This window comes from Miniopterus schreibersii (genome assembly GCF_964146895.1).
Source record: "Miniopterus schreibersii genome assembly, chromosome: 4".
NCBI lineage: Eukaryota > Metazoa > Chordata > Mammalia > Chiroptera > Miniopteridae > Miniopterus > Miniopterus schreibersii.
The window spans coordinates 68,769,080-68,789,223 of record NC_138105.1 but is presented as its reverse complement, the minus strand read 5'-3'; the positions used below and the strand labels follow the sequence as shown (position 1 = coordinate 68,789,223).

The following is a 20,144-nucleotide window of genomic DNA, read 5'->3' as shown; positions in this document are numbered from 1 at the left end:
GATTTAAGTGTTACCTGGCCCGGAGTGAATTCCGGTCATGTCAGGAAAACAACCACAGGAGAGCAGGCGCTTCACACACTAACCTGTGTCTACTCCTGGCTCATGCTTTCTAACTGGTGATTTTGGGTCAATTACTAATTATGGTGAACCTTAGTTTTCTCATTTATGAAATGATAGTATTAATACCCAATTTGGAGGGTTGTTTGGATAACTGAAGGAGTTTATATATGTAGAATTACTTAACAGGTGCTCAGTAAATAGCAATTGTTAATATTTGCATAGTGTATTAGTTTTTAATGGCTGTCACATGTTTCATCTGCAGAGATGGCTAAAGAGTGATGGTTGACAATTGAAAAATATTGCTTGATAATCAAATGTTGTGAACCAGTTACCAAGACACTCTAGTATGTGAAGATAAATTGAAATCAACCTCTCACTTTAAATTCAAAAGCTTCTCTGATGTGATCTGCTGAGCAAGAAGTGAAATGTTTTGGGAAATCTCACTATCAGGTTCACAGTATGCCAGTTATCGATCTGACTTGTGAGTGGTGAGTCCTTTTTGATGCTTCGCAAATCGTATATATAGTTTCTTCACAAATGGCACGTCTAGTGCTCAAGGGATGAGTGGGCCATATAAGTGGGATTGAAATGGCCAGAGTGAGTATAAGTCAGGCTCCTGGAATTTGAGATGCAAGAAAGTGTGTGTGCTTTTTTGGGGGAAAATGTTTATGAATCTTATCATGTCTGTCAAACAGCTCTGCAGCTTTGTATTTTTAATTTGTGTACTCTAAGATGGAATTTTTAACTGGTTCCTCATGGTAGCAAAATACTGAAAACCATTTTCTTATGCCAGGTAACTCAAGGCTTTGTCGTATTATGGAAGTAGTGTGTGGTGTGTTATGTGTATGGAATGGAACAGCTTATAGGCATGTGATTGTTGGAATTGAATTGGCTTCGAAGTCCATGTCATTATTCTCTCTCAGATCATCTTTCTTGGAATCCTTACTGTCTTTGTGAAAGGAAAATTGAGGCAAGGATGGTGGCTGGGTTACTGATGGATTCTTCTCAGGTGAGTAGAAAGTTGACTTTTTTTCAGAATATCATGTTTGTTTCTGTTAGGCAGACATGACCCCAAGCTTCTTAAAGCAATTATGACTATGCTGAAGGAATGATTCCTGGTGAATTTCTCCAGGACCCATGCTCTCTCAGGTTATACAAGATAACACTGGAAATGATTCTTTTTTTTTAAATTAAAATTTTTTTAATTGATTTTTTTTTTTTTTAGAGAGAGAGGTGAGCGGGGAGAGAGAGAGAGACATTGATGTGAGAGCGAAACATCAAAGCAGCAACCTTTTGGTGCCTGGGATGATGCCCAACCAACTGGGCCACACTGGCCAGGGCTGGAAATGATTCTTTAATCTCAAAGAATTCACTCATTCTTTCTGATCCTCAGTGATGCTTATTGTTTTACCCAGTATTATAACAGATCTTATGAAAGAAAATGAAAGTACTTAATTTTTTAAAATTTGGTGTCACCGTGGCAATAATTCTTTTGTTTTTAGCTTTTACAAAGTGCTACATTGTGTTCAGTGCTAACCATGGCCTGTCAACAGAGGAGGATAAGACAAGAAGAGCCCATGGTAACGCTGTGGTAAGATAAATTCAGTTCCATGCTAGTGATCCTGATAAAATCTACCTGACTGAGTGTAATCACCAGGCTGTATCTAAAGCTAGAGAGAAGAGGTCTAGGCCCAGGAATACTGTAGACTTCTGGTCTACCTTCCTCACTGCCTTATGCATCTTCCTGAGAACATCAGTGAAGGTGGTACTTAGCTGCAGCCAGCATGTGTTTGATGGTTTAGCACTTAGTGACCTTTGAGGATGTGGCTGTGGACTTCTCCCAGAAGGAGTGGACTTTGTTGGACCAAACGCAGAGAGATCTCTACAGAGACGTGATGTTGGAGAATTATAAGAATCTCATTACTCTAGGTAAGGCTGGCATCGTTTCTTTACTGAGTCCTTTATGAAGTGAAAGTTGCTTCAGTAGCTTTGCTATCAAATGGGAATACTGTGATGAATAAGACAGAAATAGTCTTTGGCTTCATGGGCCTTTACTGTCTAGAGGATTCTCCATGAAAATAAAAATCTGTGCAAATAAAATACTTTATTTTCTTTAGGGACTAAAAACCTAAGGGCTTTAAATATGGATGAGGTTGGACATGGTTTTCAGGTCTTAGAGATCTCCAGGCATTTGAGGGTACAGAGAGAGAATGTGCTTGGATTTCTGTTCCTTTAAAAATAAGTTTCATTGGATTTATTCAAAATTCTGTTTGATTATTTGCTGTTTGTAAAGTGAGACCTTACCATCTTGAGAAGCCCTGAAGGCTAAGGGTTGGTTCTTGAACCAAGGACATGTTTTTTATGTCTTACAAGACCTTCCTTAGGTATTTTTCCCTTATATAGGGTATGAATCAGACAAGCCCAGCGTCAACTGTGGTTTGGAAGGAGCAGAAATGCTGAGCTTAGGAACTGGAGTTCTGCAGGGTAAATTCACAAGCAGATACAGTTTTGTGAAGAGCAGTGCGAGTCTGGGAAAGGTGCAGTACCTTTGCAAATGTTACTTTGCAAGCTTTTAAAAGCATACTCTTTTTCTCAGAAGGCTGAGGCCATTTGATTTCTGAGTTTCCTCAGGAACCTTCAACCTCCCTGTACCCTTAATTGCCATTGATCTCAATCTTTTTTTATTCTCTCAGAAAGATCTGTTTGGCTTACTTGAAAATTTCATTAATTGAGGATAGCTTTTTCCCCAGTACCTTCCTATCTTGTCTTCCTGATTCTCCCATCTTATTTATTTACTGTCAGCCTTAGTTTTGTCTTAAATTTTGTAAGTTACCTACAATTTTGACAACATACCTTTATCATTGCCAAACTCCTAACACAGCCAAACTCTTTATGGTCCATCTTTCTTTTTGTTTCACCATTTTTGTTATGTTTCATTCATATTTAAATGTATACATGTGCCACATGCTTTATTTTGAGGTAAAATACACATAAGTTAACCATTTTAGTGAGTATAGTTTATTGATATTGAGTACATTCACAGTATTAGGCAACCATTAGCTCTTTTTAGTTTCAAAATATTTTTATCACCTCAAATGGAAACCATGTACTCATTAAGCAGTCAGTCCCCACTTACCCCCACCCCAATCCCTGCAACCACTAGTCTGCTTTCTGTCTTTACCTGTTCTGTAGATATCTTATAAATGGAATTATACAAAATGTGAGATTTTGCGTCTGGCTTTTTTCACTTAGTATAATGTTTTCAAGGTTCATCCAAGTTTTGGTATATATCAGCTCTTCATTCTTTTTTATGGATGAATAATGCTCAATTTCATGACTATATCACATTTTGTTTATCTAGTTATCCTTTGATGGACTATTTTTCACCTTTGGAAACTGGGAATACAGCTGCTGTGAACATTTGTGTACAAATATTTGAATACCTGTTTTCAACTCTTTTGGGTACATAACGAGGAATGGAATTACTGGGTCCTGTGGTCATTTTATGTTTAACTTGTTATAGATTACCAAACTATTTTACACAGAGGCTGTGCTGTTATATTCCCACCAGCAATTTAGTGACTTTTACCCATTACTTTTGTACGTTGTACATTCTTTTTAGTGCAGCCCCTGAAATAATGTGTTCTGCTAGCTTAGTTGTCACCTTAGAATGACAGAAATTCCTTAAATGCTTGGAGTCAAGAGAAGAAAACTAAACATTTTCTTTTAATTTTTGTTCATTTGCTGTGGGTTGGGCCACTTCTGCAGTGCTTAGCCAGGCCATTTACAACTCTGCCTTAGCTTTCTTTCCAAATGAGTAGATTTTTAAGATCAGCTGGAGGTGGAAGCTTTCATTCTCTTCAGCCTTTCTGAGCAGGCATGCTTATGGACTTCTTGATTCCGTTGTAAACGCTCAAGTTTTTAAAAGCCTTATTCACCCACATATAACATCCCCAACTCATTTCTTCTCAGACTTGTCTCAGCCATTTTCCATTTCCTCATGCTGTTGTGGCCAGTACTTCACCTCTATACACTTTTAGCAGAAGCTGCCTGGAATGTTTCCCCACTCCTGGGAACACTGAGTTGGGTGAAATAAGGGGAAACCTGTGCACCGGTACCTGAGGAAGCTGCCAGACAGATCAAAACACAATGGTAGTTCTTTGAGAACAAGGTCCATATTGCTTCTATTGGCATGAGCAACTTGCTCAAGGAGCGTTTCCTGCCATCTATGTGGCTGCAGCTTATCTGGAGAGTGTGGGTGGTAGGTGGGAACATTCTCTTGATGAAATACAGCTGCTTCTTTCTTAAGTGTTCCTTGACTTTTGTACCTTTTGATTAGATTCCAAATTCTGCAACTTTTGGTTCTGATAGTTTTTGTAAGCTTGTTAGTTGTTTTCTGGTGGGAGCCCTGGAGTTCCCTATGCTCCATATTTTGTGGTGTCATTTTCTGTGCCATTTGTATGTTTTTAAAAATCCTCACCTGAGGACTTGTTTATTGATTTTAGAGAGAGGAGAGTGGGGGGAAGACATCGATATGAGAGAGGAACATCAATCGGTTGCCTTCCCAATGCACCCTGACCTGGGATTGAACCTGGAGCCAGTTATGTGCCCTGACCGGGAATTGAACCTGCCACCTTTTGGTGCACAGGACAACACTCCAACTAACTGAGCCACACTGACCAGGGCTGTGCATGTTTTATTTTATTTTGAGAGTATGTTTATTAAATCTGGAGTCAGTGAAACAAGGAATGGCTTAGGATAGAAGAAGCAACAGGGGAGTGCCTGGGCAGGGCTAGTTTGGCTCTCTAGAAGTGTTATAGGAAAGAAATGAGCCTAGGCAGGCTGCTTTGGCTCACTGAGAAGTCAGAGAAAAGGGGGCCTTGGAGATAGTTTCAGGAATTAGCCCAGGATGAGCTGCCACTGCCCATTGCTCCCCTGGTTACAAGTCTTGTGGGCACCCTTAGAGTTTAGGAGATGCATGCCTGAGAGGGAAGAAAGGTATGGGCATGCTCCTGAGAGGGAGAGCGCTGCTGTATGTTTTTAAACAACTTTATCCCACAAATTTTCTTCAAATTTGAATTTTTCTACTTTCTTTCAGAATTTGATTTACAACTCAAAACCAAAGTTTCCACACCTCTTCAAGATATTTCCATGGAAAAAACATCAAATGGAATACAATTGGTAAGATCTCCGAGAAGTAACTTTTGTCCTCCATATCAGGACCAGAAGTACAAAATCCATGCAAATTATATGAGATAAATACCATTTACCCAGAGAAAGCAGAGTGAGTCTATGAAAAGATTCTCTGAGTATCAAGAATTTGAGGAACACTCTAAACTTACTTCATATCTGTTTCTCCATAGAGGGATCTCACAAATAAACATCCACATATATGTAACTCTGTTATCCAGTTTTTGAAATACAATTTAGTCTAAATAATTGTCAGAAAAACTCTCTAAGGTGCTCTATGAAAGTAGAGAATATATTGCAGGGTCCTGGCCTCATAGTCAGCTTATTCACCTTAAAATAAAAAACAGGGCAGGAACTTCGTACACTTAATGGAAATAGGAAAAAAATTAATTATGGTAATGTATCCAGTGCATAGAAGTTATGATGGGAGACATTCTGTTAATACAATAAATGTGAAAAAGTGTTTAATGATCATTTATATCTTAACAGGAGAGAAGCATTGCTAGAGTGAAACAATATGGCTCTATCCTCTGTGGAAAAGTATTTAGTGAACACTTGTTTCTTATGACTCACATTAGACAGAAAATTTCTAAGGGTAATCAGAGTGGAAAAGCTTTCAAAAAGAACTGTATTCAAAGCTTCAAGGAAGTCAACACTGGGGATAAAACTTACATGTGTGTTCAACATGAAAAAGCCTCTGGTCAGCTTTCAAATTTTATTTGGCACAAAAAAATTCAGACACGAGGGAAATTGTGTGAATGCAAAGATTATCAGAGAACATCTGTTAATCAGTCATCCTTTAAGGTTTATTTGAGATACCACAGCCTTCACCCATTCCTCATACCTTACAGATCATATAAAAATTCACAATGGAAAAAAGCCCTATGAATGCATGGAATGTGGGAAAGCCTTTACTCGATCCACAGGACTTATTTTACACATACAAATTCACACTGGAGAAAAACCGTATGAATGTAAGGAATGTGGAAAAGCCTTTATTCATTCCTCATACCTTACAAAGCATGGAAGAATTCACAGTGGAGAGAAGCCGTATCTATGTAAGGAGTGTGGGAAAACTTTTACCCGTTCCTCAGGACTTGTCTTACACATGCGGACACACACTGGAGAAAAACCCTATGTATGTAAGCAATGTGGGAAAGCCTTTAATAATTCTTCAATGCTTAATCAACACATAAGGACACACACTGGAGAGAAGCCATATGAATGCAAGCAGTGTGGGAAAGCCTTCATTCAGTCATCGGGCCTTACTACACATTTAAGAACTCACACTGGAGAGAAGGCCTATGAGTGTAAAGATTGTGGGAAAGCATTTGCTCGTTCCACAAATCTTAATATGCACATGCGGACACACACTGGAGAAAAGCCGTACAAATGTAAAGAATGTGGGAAAGCCTTTAGATACACCACATGTCTTAATATTCACATGCGAACTCACACTGGAGAGAGACCATACAAATGTGAGGAATGTGGGAAAACCTTCACTCAATCTTCAGCACTCACTGAACATCTAAGAACTAAGCCTTGTGAAAAACCCTGGAAATGTTCCTCAGGACTTACTATTCACATCTAAACTCATCGGCCTAAAGACCTTATGAAAGCTCTTTTTCTTCAGTGAGGGGCTGACAGTTCCCCCAGCAGACGCAGAGAAGCATATCTTTGTGAATACTCTGATAGGCAAGACCATCACCCTCAAGGTCGAGCCCAGTGACACCACTGAGAATGTCAAAGCTAAAACCCAAGACAGGCAGGGCATCCCACGTGACCTGCATCTGATTTTTGCAAACAGCTGGAGGATGGCCACACTCTCTGACTACAATATCCTGAAAGAGTCCACCCTGCGCTTGGTGCTTCCTTTGCAGGGAGGCATCATCAGTCCCTCCTTCTGCAAGTTTGCCCAGAAGTACAACTGCAACCAGATGGTCTGCTGCAAGTGTTATGCCCACCTGCACCCCTGTGCTGTCAACTGCCACAAGAAGTGCAGCCACACCAACAACAACAGCCCAGAGAAGGTCAAATAAGGCTCCTCTACCTCCTCCTTGGTTGGCAGGGCAGCTTCCTGCCTAAACCCCAGCCCTGGGAGCTCAATAAAGTAGTTTCCCTGTGGTTGGGAAAAAAGACCTTATGAAAGTAAAGAATATTGAAAACTTAAGTCAGTTTTTATCCTTATATGATATGTGGGAACTTACTCGGGGCAGAATTTCCATTCAGTTGGGTCTATGGGAGAGCAGTAATTGTTTACTCCTTACAGAATGTGTAAGAACTCACACTTGAGAGAAAAGCCTAGTTATATGGCATGTGAGAAAGCCTCTCTGGTTAATTTTTGTTCTCACATTAATTTTACATATTTAAAGTGGCATTCCCCTAAAAAGCAGTATCTCTGGTAAGATATTCTGAATATGATGAACTTAGGGGTATCCTAATGTCATAGATGGAAGTGAGCTGTCCACCTGTGAGGATCCTTTCCCCAGTGGGTACTGGGGGTCAGGTTCTTACAATATCTTGAGAAAAAGAATTTCCCAAGAGGTGCATGGGAGAGTGAATGACTTTTATTTGTGTGGAATTATATTCCTCAGTTTTAATAGTCCTGTTTTCCTTTGACCAGTTCTGGAAAATATGTAGGCGGGGGTTCAGCAAAGCTAGAAGCAAAGTCAGTGTTCAGAGTTTCCATTCTATGATGGAGCGAAGTCCATCATAGAATCAGGCTAACCACAGTCCATTAGTCCATTGTGTGTGTGGTCCACATGGCTGTGAGCCATTTTGGCAAGTGAAGAGAGCCCCACAAGCCAGGAGTCAGGTTCCAGGAGCAAGAGAGAGAGAGAGAGAGGGGCCTCCTTTGTTCAGGAGCTTAAATATCAAATCTTCCCATGCTTGCAGTGGCCACGGCTATTCTGGCCAATGCCCTTTCGCAGGTATGACTTACAGGCAAGCACCTTCCCACATCACTCAGACTTTACAGGGCATGTGTCTCTTGTCCAGTTCCTTCCCCCAGGATCTGCAGGGAATGGACTTGGAGAGTTTTAAACTGCAGTTTCCTGGCAAAGCTGTACAAAGGCATGTCTATATTATCTAGCTTCCCCTTTGCTCCTTTCCTATTAATAACTGGGTTATTACAACAGTATCACTAAACCTAGCTTGAAATTTGTTGTTTAGATTTTCCATACTCGTTCATATATATATATATATAATGAGACACTGAGTTTTTAAAATAATCCAAGAAACTATCAGAAAATTTAAGATTGGAGCTGAGGCAGAAGAATTCATCATCCAACTTAAAGCAGCAGGGTTGGAGGTGTATAAATGTAATGGAAATGGTAAAAATAATCATTGTATTGATGTTTTGATTTTGAGATGAGTAGGATTAATGAGTCTGAGATCTTTTAATTATTTATTCATTGCCACAACAGAACACACAATGGATGGGAACTCTGACTATAAGCATAGTAGAAAAGACTCCAGCAAAAATTCATGCCATAAACTCAGAGGATATCTCAAAATGGAGGGAACACTCAGGATGGTGATCAGTACAGAAAAAGTGACCTTGCTCTGCAGAAAAAAACCTCTGCTGGAGAGAAACTTTCCATGTTTAATTGGCATGGAAAAGCTGTCAGCCTGACTCTAAATATTAGGTACTGGAAAACTAGCATGCAAGAGAAAGCCTTCAAATGCAGTGGCAATGGGAAAGCCTTTGTAAATAACTCTTACCTTCAGCACATACGAGTAGTCAGAATGGAGAATACCATGAATGGAAGGAATATGGGAGAGCTTTTATTAACTCCATAAACATTGGTGTCACTGTAGAAACCCACCCTGCTAAGAGGTGTTATGAAAGTAAGGAATGTGGGAAAACCATTCGATACTCATATTTGAAGTTCACATGGGGATCTACACTGGAGAAAACCCTATAAATGTAAGGACTGTGGAAAAGCCTACCTTTAATCTCATTTTAGGGAACATATAGAATCTAATACTGGATAGGCACTTTCCATGTTCAGGATATATTCTATCTATCATCACATTATATGCAAACCCTTACTTGAGAAAAATCCTATGAATGAAAACAATGTGGAAAATCCTTCTGAAGTTCCTTAGACCTTAAGGACATTCAAATCTACACTGGAGAGAAACCCTATAAATGTGAGGAATGTGGGAAAGCCTTCACTCAATGCTCAGGCCTTTGTGAAGATGTACAAATTCATAGTGGAGAGAAACCCAAGAAATAATGTGAGAAAGCTATTGGGTATTTCAATTCATTTTACATATATTAAAATCTCACCCTGTAAAGAAGAAAATGTAAAATGTGTGGGAAAGCCTTCTGTTCTCTCAGTTCTTTTTAATTTCATGGAAAACGTGACTCATAGTCAAAAGAAAGTGAATGTAGGAAATATAGGATGTACTACCCTGGGTCTGAAGTCTAAGGGTTTGCTGAGAGGCACAGTGGTCTGGGTGGTTCTATAGATCTATTTTAAGCATTAGTGATTTGACCCTTACCATACCTGTGCACCATGTGTGTTCTTTCTGCTGATAGCCAAGGCAGGCCAGTTTAATTGCTACACCATCCAGGTTGCAACCTGACCAAAAGTGGGTCTACAGGATTGACTCTCAATCATCTTCTAATCACCTGGATTTTCTTGTTGGGTTAATATGCTTTTACACTGTAAAGATAGCGACTGCCTCACTGTCTACACTGCTCACTGAGCCTGTTTACATTGAGTCACTCTGGCCAAGGCAGTGTGGGAGAGCCTCCCTTGGTTGAGGCTATGTCTGATAGGGACGTGGATACCCCGTGGGGAAGTACTTGGTATCGTTAAAAACAATGAACAGAAAGCACTCTTGTGAGGTAAAAATTGGCTGCCTCCTTCAAGGGACACAGCAGTGGAGACTGCATGATGGCCCCATTGCTAACAAAACAGTAATGATGATGGGGGCAGGTGCTCTCCCACTAGTCTCTGGCTTTGCCTGCAGATTTCACCTTGTCCTATCCCATCCCAGAGGAGTTTGGTCCTGGCTGTCTCCCTCAGCCCCCAGTAATGTCATCCATTGAGGGTTTCATGGGAATTGTCTCTTAGTATTTTGGTGGCTGCTGCAGTCACTGCAGCTCTGGCCCTTTCTTCACTCTCAGCTGAGACCTGCCTCTCTCACAGGCCATTGCCTTCTCTCACCTTTCCTATTTCCTTGACTCCTCTGCCACTTCCTACATAAGTGGTGGCCTGTGGGTCTGGGGAGGGGGACTTTACAAAGAAAATTGCTGCCACTAAACAGTATATCTTTCCACAGAATATAACAGCAGGAAGGCATCCCTTTAGTACAAGAGCCTTGAGGTGGGGCAGGTTTTTTTTCATTAGAGGTGAGGAGAGCAGGGTCAGCTTTTGCATTTGTGTTCAATCAGGGGGAGAGGACATACTCTTCACTTTGAGCTTGTGCACCAGGTAACTTCTGACTCATTGGAATATATCTCACCACTGCCCCTCAATGCAAAAAGGAATCACTTTTATCAGTGGAATCAATTTCATCATTTTTAGTGTAATTGAAAAGTTAATGGGACTGGGTGGAATTCCATCTCTTTCAGTCTGTGTGTGTCTTTCAATTTAAAATGTCTCTTATAGGTAGCATATAGATGGGTTTAGTTTTTGACTCCCAATATTGAATGCCTTTCCCCTATTTCCCCTGGTTTTTCTTGATACTGTGGAATGGGTGCTTTTATTTGTTCTCCAAATCCTCTCAAATCCTCTAAGTATACTATAAAGAAACACTGCCAAGGCCATGCAAATTCAGCATCTCAGGAGAAACCTAACATTAGGGAACTCAGTATTTTACGGGTGCCCAGGGGACTTCTAGTATGCAAATGGCGCTAGTTACTCTGTTGGCTACTGCCCAACCACAGGAGTTCCCCCTAAGGACTAGGTAGAATGGGAAAAGGTAGCCAAACCACTCTTGCAGACACATGGAACAAAGTGACCGGATTAATAATCAACACTGTTTGGACAGATTTGATCAAAAGGGGGAAATATGAAACTGGAGAAGAAATATATCTGTCAAAATGGGCTCCTCATGGTTAACTGAGCTCAGGGTCTAGAAGCCACTGTAGAGGCCTCCCATGCACTCTGCATTTCTGCAAAATCCACAGACTGAGCTTTCAATGCTGTACAATGCTGTGGCCTGTTGCCTTTCTGAGTCAACCACTGCAGGGAAGCCCTGGTTTTGTATTTAACCAATGGACTGAGACCTGTCCTGGCCAATCAGAACTACACCAACTTATCCTCATTTGCATCTATACCAACCAATCAGAGCATTGTGCAATTTGGAAACCTCATTGACATAAAATTGGGAATTTGGGCAGAACTTTTCTCTATAAAAGACAGCCTCCTCTTTGTTTTTATGGAGCACAATTTAAGTTGCTAAATGAATCTGTGTCTCCTGGGCTGCAGCTCCCTTGACTGAAATAAATGCTTTTATTTTTATTACAGTCTAACATTAACTTGTTTAACAATGTACAGAAATATGCACACCTTTGGCACCTAAGAAAGTATTTTATTTTTCTACTTGTATATAATAAAAAATAACAGCTAAAGGTAAAGCCAAATTTTCAGATGACAATATTCTCAAATAAGAACATTTTTATGCAACAAAAGAGGCCTCAATCAATTTCCCTCAGTGTTCACCAGAACACACCCTCCAGGTATGTGAGAACAGGGGGCCTGGGAGGTAGAGCAACATGACTCACACAGTCAAAATTATTTTCCTTCTGGAGAGAAATCAAAAAGGTTAGACTGAAGGTTTCTGAAGAAGGACCACAGTGGATGAAAATACCCCACTGACACACTCTTACTGCACTTCTTAACCCAGCTCAGTTATGGGGATTGAGGGCCTGGCTGTCACAAGTGGAGGGGGCCTGTCTAAGGAGGCCTCCCGAAGGTCAGGTCCAAACCTGTCCTTAACACCCTTCTTGTGCCCCAGGGCCCTCCCTTTACACGGGCCTCACTCAGGATGGGCTCAACCACACGAGAACCAATGTGAATCACTCCAAAAGGCTGAATCTACTAACAATCCCTAATTTCTAGACCCATGATTTCGCTACCCTGGTGATACAGCACATCCTTCTTGTCATTGATTGAGGGTGTGTACCGCATCCTGTGAATCATGTAGCCAGACTGCCTGTGTATTCTAATGCCTGCACTAAATATGATCTTCCTCTTTGAAAGTACATGTGTTCCCATATTGTCTATTAAAAAAAAAATTGAAAGCTCCCACACTCCATACTTCCTTTCGGCTATTTTACCTCTGTTCTCCCCTTCCCTCACAAACTGTATAGATAATTTATGTTTGCAACCTATATTTCCCCAATACTCACTCTTCCACCCACATTAGCTGAGCGATTTCTGTTCTTACCCCTTGATGTAGAGGTAGTAAGTGGGGCTCCTCCCAATATCAACAAAGGCTTCCACGTCACCAGCAAATGTCAAGGGATGTTTTTCTGTTCCATTTTGCTTGGTCCTTTCAACAGAACCCAAACTATTAGCCACTCTGCTTTTCTTGAGAAAGGATCTCTTTGCATGATACTGTGAACACCAATTGATTATTAAAATCTCAGATTCTTCAGGGCAAGAACATCATAGAAAGTTGGTTCCTGAGAAAATGAAATGTTCCTTAGGGGACACCTTGTCCCTTTTAAGTTTAACCAAAGAAAGAAGAATCCCTCCTTGGAGAAAATACCTCCTTCCCCCACTGTTGCCTAAGCAGACACACCACCTGCTGAAAGTTTTCCATTGTTATCTTCGTGCCCCAGTGGAGCTGTATTGTTTGGAGAAAGTAAAGTCAATAGAACAATTTATTTAATAAGGAGCTCTGAGAATTCAAACGTTGAGGTGGTAATAACCTGCCCCTGTGGCCCACTTCCTATAATTCTTTGCTCCCAGCCTATGTGAAAACCCAAATGGACTTCTGTGGGTCAGACCTCAGAGAACAGAGAGCTTCAGTGATAACCACTGGAGAGGGCCAGTGAGACCTAGCGGGGCTGGGAGAGTGAGAAAGAGGAGAGGGAGTGAGCACCGGGCTTTACCTCTAGAGCAGTGGGACTGGGAAAGTCTATGAAGGTGAAGTCCCTGTGGCCTTAAGGTACTTCAATTGCTATTGAAACCGGTCTTTCCCAGCTCTTACTCTGTTTCCTTCTGTCTCTTTTTGGAATCTAGAGCCTCTCTCCAATAGGAGCTATTTCCCAGGGACTCTCCAGCTCTTCTCAACTCTTTCCCATAACTGTAGGCTCTTCTTGGGTTTTGTGTCCATTATTTCCTTACTAACCACTCACGGAGATCTGCTTTGCACGAGGTGCTGTTGGTTTTGTTCCTCACGGGGTTGGAGTTTTCCATTACAGTCCCTGACCATTTCTGCAGCAGAGTGGACTCACTCAGAGCGCTTAATACTTTTGTTCTTTACTGTCCACAATATTATCTACAATGCACTTGTTTTTGACGTTCAGGACTCAGACTAATTTCTTTTCCTCGTCTTACTAATCTCTTTGACTACTCAGGAGACCACTGACATTGGAATGATTGATGGTGGAGACCACTGATTCAGGAGTGATTGATGCTGGGGCAGGCTGCCTTGGCCTGTTCAGGAATTTAACTCAAATATTTTAGTGTTTTACTGTAGGACATACAGTTGGCTGCAGTTTAAAATGACTGTTCTTTACTGGGTTAAGAAATTGTCCTGTTTCCTCACTTAGTGAGAGGCTCTGTCCTGACTGCTAAACACAGCAATGGCTGTTACCTTTTCTCAGTTATGTTTTATATTGTGATTAGGGTTATGGATCTTCTTTACTGACCTATGTTTTTTTGGGTGAGATTTGTTAGCAAACAATTTGGTACTAAACCAGCTTTTCATACTTAGAGTGGGTAGTGCTTGTTCACGATATATTCTTTTAAAATAGGTAAGAAGGCATTTTATTAAGCTTTTCCATTTCGTGTCTCTATGCAGGCATATGATGCCCTTGAAGATTCCTTTCTTTTGTGTTATAGTTGATGCTTTCAGTCCCAATCTCTATTATACATGTAACATTTGCATGTGTTGAGCACCTACTATGTTCCAGGCACTATGCAAGTCCCTGGAAGGCAGTGGTGAGCAAAACAGTCCTGACATCCGATCCACAAATAAACATAAAATTGCCAGCATGAGAGGCACTCGAAGGGATACTGGGGGATGCTTGACAGATGGGCTCACACTCTGTGCTCTTGACCCTCACCCTCTGTTCTCCATCTCAATGGTCTTTCAAATCCTTCCTTCCCAACCTCACTGACCCACAGGGCAAACATGGATTCTGTTCTCTCAGCCCCCCAAACTGGCCCTTTCCCTATTTTCTCTGATTAACAATTACTCATCCTTCCTCTCCAGGTCAAATATTTACGTTTCAGAGAAGCCTTTTCTAAGCACCTCCCCAGAATAACTGGGTCCTCAATTATTTTTCTCTCTCTGTAATTAACTGCATTCTCTAGGTATTTCTTTTCTTTTTCTCTCTCTAGGTTATTATAATGCCAGTCTCTTCTTTCTGTCACAGAGATTGTAAATATGTATTTTCACCTTAAATTGGCCTTTTAATCTTTTAGGGATGATTTGATTTATAGACTCTTTGAATATTTTAAATCAAGTCTATTAATATATATATACATTTTACAATTAACTGCCGATTTTTAATTCAATGTGTTTACTCAATAACATGTACACACTCGTACACATGCTTTGTATTCCTTTTTAATGGTGCTATTTTTGTTTACCCCTCTTATCTATGCAGTCCACATGCTTTTCCCCTCTCCTTGGAAGAGTCCACATGGAAGGCAGTATCTGAAAGGGGAGCCATAAGGACTGTCACTAATGAGAAGTGCTGCGTGGTGAGCCAAAGAGGTAACAGACCTGTTGTGTTTAGGATGATCAGATTCCATCTTCACTGGCTTGTCCAGTTTAAGGGGGAGTACTGATCAATGACGGCCATGCAAGACAGACTTGTGATGTTCAGAAGAGAAGTTCACATTTATCAGGTGTCCATTGTATGTCACATGAAACACACTAGAAAACTACATGCATCATCTCATTTAAACCACACATTAGTCTTACAATGTAGAAAATATTTATGACTCCCATTATAGAGGGGAGGTATCTGCAGCTAAGAGAGATTAGAGAACTTTGTCAAGGTCACACACAGGAAGTTGGTGGACCAAAATTCTATTCTAGGAAGTCTCAGTCAAGATCCCATTTTCTGAATCACATCTCTGCCCTGCACTTTGGGAGAGTTATCAAAGGTCATTGTAATAAAAGGAATAGGTTATTAATAATAATAGTAGCTATAATTTTACTGAGATCCTACTGTGCACAAAGGCATTTTTAATACTCACAGAGAAGGTAATAGTAGTAACATTTTTAGAATTAAAATAAGGTAGTTGAGAGTTAAGTTTCACATCAATGGGAAGCATCAATTGAGAATCCAGGAATTAATGTCTGTTATAGAGCTATTTAAATCAAAGAAGTGTGGAGATTACCACAGAAAAGAGGTTCAATGTCTCCAATTATTTTGGAAGGGTCATATCATAGAAGAAATTGGTTAATGTCCATAGCTTAACATAGAATTAGAACCAGTGAGTACGAGATAAATAAGATTTCTGATAAATTTAAAACAGGCTAAATAATTACATTTAAAATGAAAGTGGCTGCCATTTGTCTGAGTGAATCACTGTCATTGGAAGGACTAATTGAGGGTGAAGGATGTCCTTACAAGGTGGAATCTAAAGGTGACAATTAGCTCTTGGCAGTTCACTAAACATTGCTTTGGCTTCTCTCTCCAGCAGACACACCAGCTGCATGGAAGCAGGAAACCACACAGAAGTGTCAGACTTTCTGCTCCTGGGTCTCTCAGAGGATCCTCAACTACAGCCCTTCCTCTTTGGAGTGTTACTGTCCATGTACCTGGTCACTATACTTGGGAACCTTATCATCATCTTGGCCATCAGCTCTGACTCCCGCCTCCACACCCCCATGTACTTCTTCCTGTCCAACCTGTCCTTTGTTGACATCTGTTTCACTTCCACCATTATCCCAAAGGTGCTGGTGAACATCCAGAAACAGAGCAAAGCCATCTCCTACACAGGATGCCTCATTCAGGTGTATTTTTTTATGATTTTTGCTGGAATGGACAACTTCCTCCTGACTGTGATGGCCTATGACCGGTACGTGGCCATCTGCCACCCCCTGCACTACATGGTCATCATGAACCCCCAGCTCTGTGGCTTCCTGGTTCTGTTGTGTTGGTTTGTCATTTTCTGGGTCGTCCTGGTTCATACGCTACTGATGAGGCGGCTGACCTTTTGTGTAGGTACTGAAATTCCACATTTCTTTTGTGAGCTGGCTCAGATTCTCAAGGTGGCCTGCTCTGACACCCTCATCAATGACATCTTCTTATATGTGACTACTGCCCTACTGGGTGTGTTTCCTTTCACTGGAATTCTCTTTTCTTATTGTAATATTGTCTCTTCCTTAATGAGAATGTCCTCTGCAGGGGGAAAATATAAAGCATTTTCCACCTGTGGGTCTCACCTCTCCGTGGTCTCCTTGTTCTATGGGACAAGCCTGGGGGTCTACCTCAGTTCTGCTGTGACCCCTTCATCCATACAAAACTCAGTTGCCTCAGTTATGTACACTGTGGTCACCCCCATGCTGAACCCCTTCATCTACAGCCTGAGGAACAAGGATGTGAAGGGGGCGTTGGGAAGGCTCCTTGGCCAAGGAGTCCCTTGTCTGTGGTGGGTCACTCGCCTCAGAACTAAGTGGACACCGAATTCCCAAAGACCAGTGTTGGGGATTTAAACCTGGTTCTTTTTCTTTTCTGAAACATACTTTATTTCTTCTATTCTAACACTTTTTCTCTTCTCTTTAAATTTTATTTTTCCATCACAGTTTACATTCAGTATTATTTTGTATTAGTTTCCAGTGTACAGCATAGGGGTTAGACAATCACACACTGTATAAAGTGTTTCCCCCAATATTTCCAGCACCCACCTGGCACCACACATAGTTATTACAATATTATTGACTCTATTCCCTGTGCTGTGCTTTCCATCCACTGAGTATTTTGTAACTATAAATGTGTACTCTCAATCCCTTCACCATTTTTACTCTGTCCCCCAACTTCCTTCTGGCATTTATGTGTTCTGTGTATTTATGTGTCTGTTTCTATATTGTTTATTATTTTTTAAGTTTCTCCTAGTAAATCTGTTTGTCGTCTTCTCTGCTTGCAGCCCCTGAATCTTCATCTTTCTTACAGCCATTCCTGGGGTTTCCAACATTAAATCTGAAGCACTTATATGAAGTGCTGACATGGTTTCCCCCCAAAATTATCCTCTCAAATGTCGATATGCTTCACCTTAATTTGGTTGTGTGTTTGTTTTCCTTTGGAAGTAATGGAATAAAAATCACACAGTGGTCATAAAAGTGCTTACCATATCAGGACTCTGCTTGTTGCTTGACATCAGCGATTTTCACCTGGTGTGCAACAAGAATTTTTAAAACTTGCAATATTTGACTATTTAGTCAGGGGCACTTTCTCGTTAGATTGTTAAAGAAAAAAATGACAACAGGCAACACAATAGCTGTCTGGTGTAAATGAATCACAACTACATTTTTTTTTTTTTGTCAGATTGGAAAAAAAAATTTTTTGTGTGTGTAGCAGAACTTTAATCATTAGTTTATGTGCCATGAGATGAAAAAGGTTGACAATTGCTGTTTTACATGTACAGTTTTCCGTGGTCATGACATTTCTTTGAGTGATTTTATCTCATTTACCCCATTTTTCAGAGAGATAGGTTGAGATTGGGATGGACTCTCACCTGACCCTGAACCCACAGTCCTAACTCAGCTAGCATGCCTTTCCTGGAAACAGCGATGAGATTTCCAACTTCAGGAGTAGAAATCCAGATTTGAAAGCTAGTTTGTTCAGGTGATTAATTTCAATACACTGCACAGGCTAACTCTGAGGTATTGCTCCAGTCTTTGCCTTTTTCCCTCCCCTCCCCTCCCCTCCCCTCCCCTTCGTCACTCTCCTTGCTTTATTGGATCTTTAGTTCCCATCATCGAAACTTTAAGATACACCCCAAGATCCTAAAACAGGCACTAATGAATACAATAGATTAAGACTTGTTGTGTTAAGTGCTTTATCTTCGGGGGAGGCTACTCTCTGGAGGTGCCACCAGGAATGGTAGTTACACGTTGTGGAATATATTCAGAATTTAGTCTGCTTTTTGACATGAATGTTGGTAGAACTGAGTCTGCAGTGAAGGGTGGAGTAGCAAAATCTGTCAGCATTGCTCCCATGCCTCTGAGATCCTTTCAGTATCTGCATTGCATACCAGCCTGACTGCCATGGTCAGCAGCAGGTGGAACCTACTTTTCCCAAAGCATGGTGGCAGAAGTGACAGGGAATCATGCCCTGTCAGGGACAGCTCTTGATGGAGAGATGTGGAGCATCACATTATCCTTCACACCGTAGCTGGGATAATTCTGAAGTTTGGCTCCTGTGCACACACTTTCTAGAATTTCCCTACAGTTTGAAAACTCAGGTTACTCATTGTGGGAACTGATGTGAGGTAAATTTTATCGGATGTATTTACTTCCCTGTATCACATCTCCTCTGTCCAACCCATGTTCCGTGTTTCTTGCTCCTTCCAATAAAGCACTTACACAAGAGTCCTTGGCTCATTGTCTGCTTCTGGGAGAACCAAAACTAACTGATAAAGGCTCTGAAGGGTGGGGCAAAAAAGAAAGAAACCAAGTAGTAGGTGTATAGTAAGATCCTCAAATTACTTAAAAATCACAATGTATTAGTAAGGAAAAGCACACTTGAAGTGGCTTTGTCTTTGGTTCTATTAAGTTTAATCCAATGTGTACTTATTGTCTACTGTACACAAACTGAAGAGGGGCCGGAGACGTAGCCATGCTTTCAACACAGAGTGGGAAGCGTAATAAATTTGTATGTAGTAGGGGATTGGAGGCGGGGGTGGGCGGGTGCAGGGAAGAAGGGGTCGATGCGGAAAAAGAGGACATCTGTAATACTTTCAACAATAAAGATACATTTAAAAAGTAAAGAAATGAAATAAAGAAATAAAAATTTGTATTTAATAGAGCCTAAAGGTAAAAGTTTTCAACTCACTTGAATTATTTCCAGAGAAAACTCTAACCGCACCTCCTCCTGCTGATTTTGCTAATGGCTCGCTTGCTCCACTCTTCTTCCTAATAAAAACCTCCACTGGGACAGCCCTTCTGGTTGCTGGACAGGATGCCGGCTCATTCCTGTATCACTCAATAAAGCCAATTAGTTCTTCAGATTTACTTGGTGGAATTTTTTCTTTTTAAACAGGTCTGTACTTGCCATTTCCATGCTTCTCATGCTTGTCAACCCATCTGGCATCTCTCTGCCTCCGTCACAATTGGTCTCCTTGAGGTCATCAGTGATATCACGTACCCAAGAAATACTAAGGGGTATTTTCATTTTTCAAAATGTTTGATTTTACAGTAGAAATGTCACTAATGACTGCAGTGTCCCCAGTGAAACTGTCACTGCAACATCTCTTTCTTGAAATAGGGACCTTTCTCATTCATTTCATTTTTGTTACTATCAGATTCTGAGGGTCAAGGGTCCTTGTAACATTAACACATCCCTCAGGAAGAAACTCCTAATTTTGAAACCAACAAGAAAAACAAAATTGAGATGTCCTAAATTAAATTACAAAGTCAGAGAGTGGGAGAAAGAACAGTTAGCCTGTTAATAGCTCAGGGACAGCTGTGACAGAAGGCTGCCCACATTCCTGTATGTCTGTTGGGACTTTGGATTAACTTCCATG

General features: G+C 40.8%; 2 protein-coding genes across 3 annotated transcripts; both read left to right on the top strand.

The window, feature by feature from the left end:
* Window positions 1–519: 519 nt before the first annotated feature.
* Window positions 520–7,418, top strand: LOC308556305 (zinc finger protein 846-like; the record flags this gene model as incomplete). The annotated part of the gene is made up of 5 exons (XM_081135460.1): window positions 520–541; window positions 1,563–1,651; window positions 1,863–1,989; window positions 5,159–5,241; window positions 5,740–7,418. 5 exons carry the CDS (start codon window positions 520–522, stop codon window positions 6,136–6,138), a joined length of 720 nt encoding a protein of 239 aa, XP_080991586.1. The 3' UTR covers window positions 6,139–7,418.
* Window positions 993–17,478, top strand: LOC308556689 (olfactory receptor 7D4-like). 2 transcript variants are annotated; one of them, XM_081136137.1, is made up of 3 exons: window positions 993–1,069; window positions 15,053–15,162; window positions 16,101–17,478. In XM_081136137.1, exon 3 carries the CDS (start codon window positions 16,114–16,116, stop codon window positions 17,113–17,115), a length of 1,002 nt encoding a protein of 333 aa, XP_080992263.1. In that variant the 5' UTR covers window positions 993–1,069; window positions 15,053–15,162; window positions 16,101–16,113; the 3' UTR covers window positions 17,116–17,478. The 2 variants fall into 2 exon arrangements, with proteins under 2 accessions (XP_080992263.1, XP_080992262.1); XM_081136136.1 differs by having other exon boundaries at window positions 16,098–17,478.
* Window positions 17,479–20,144: the final 2,666 nt, after the last annotated feature.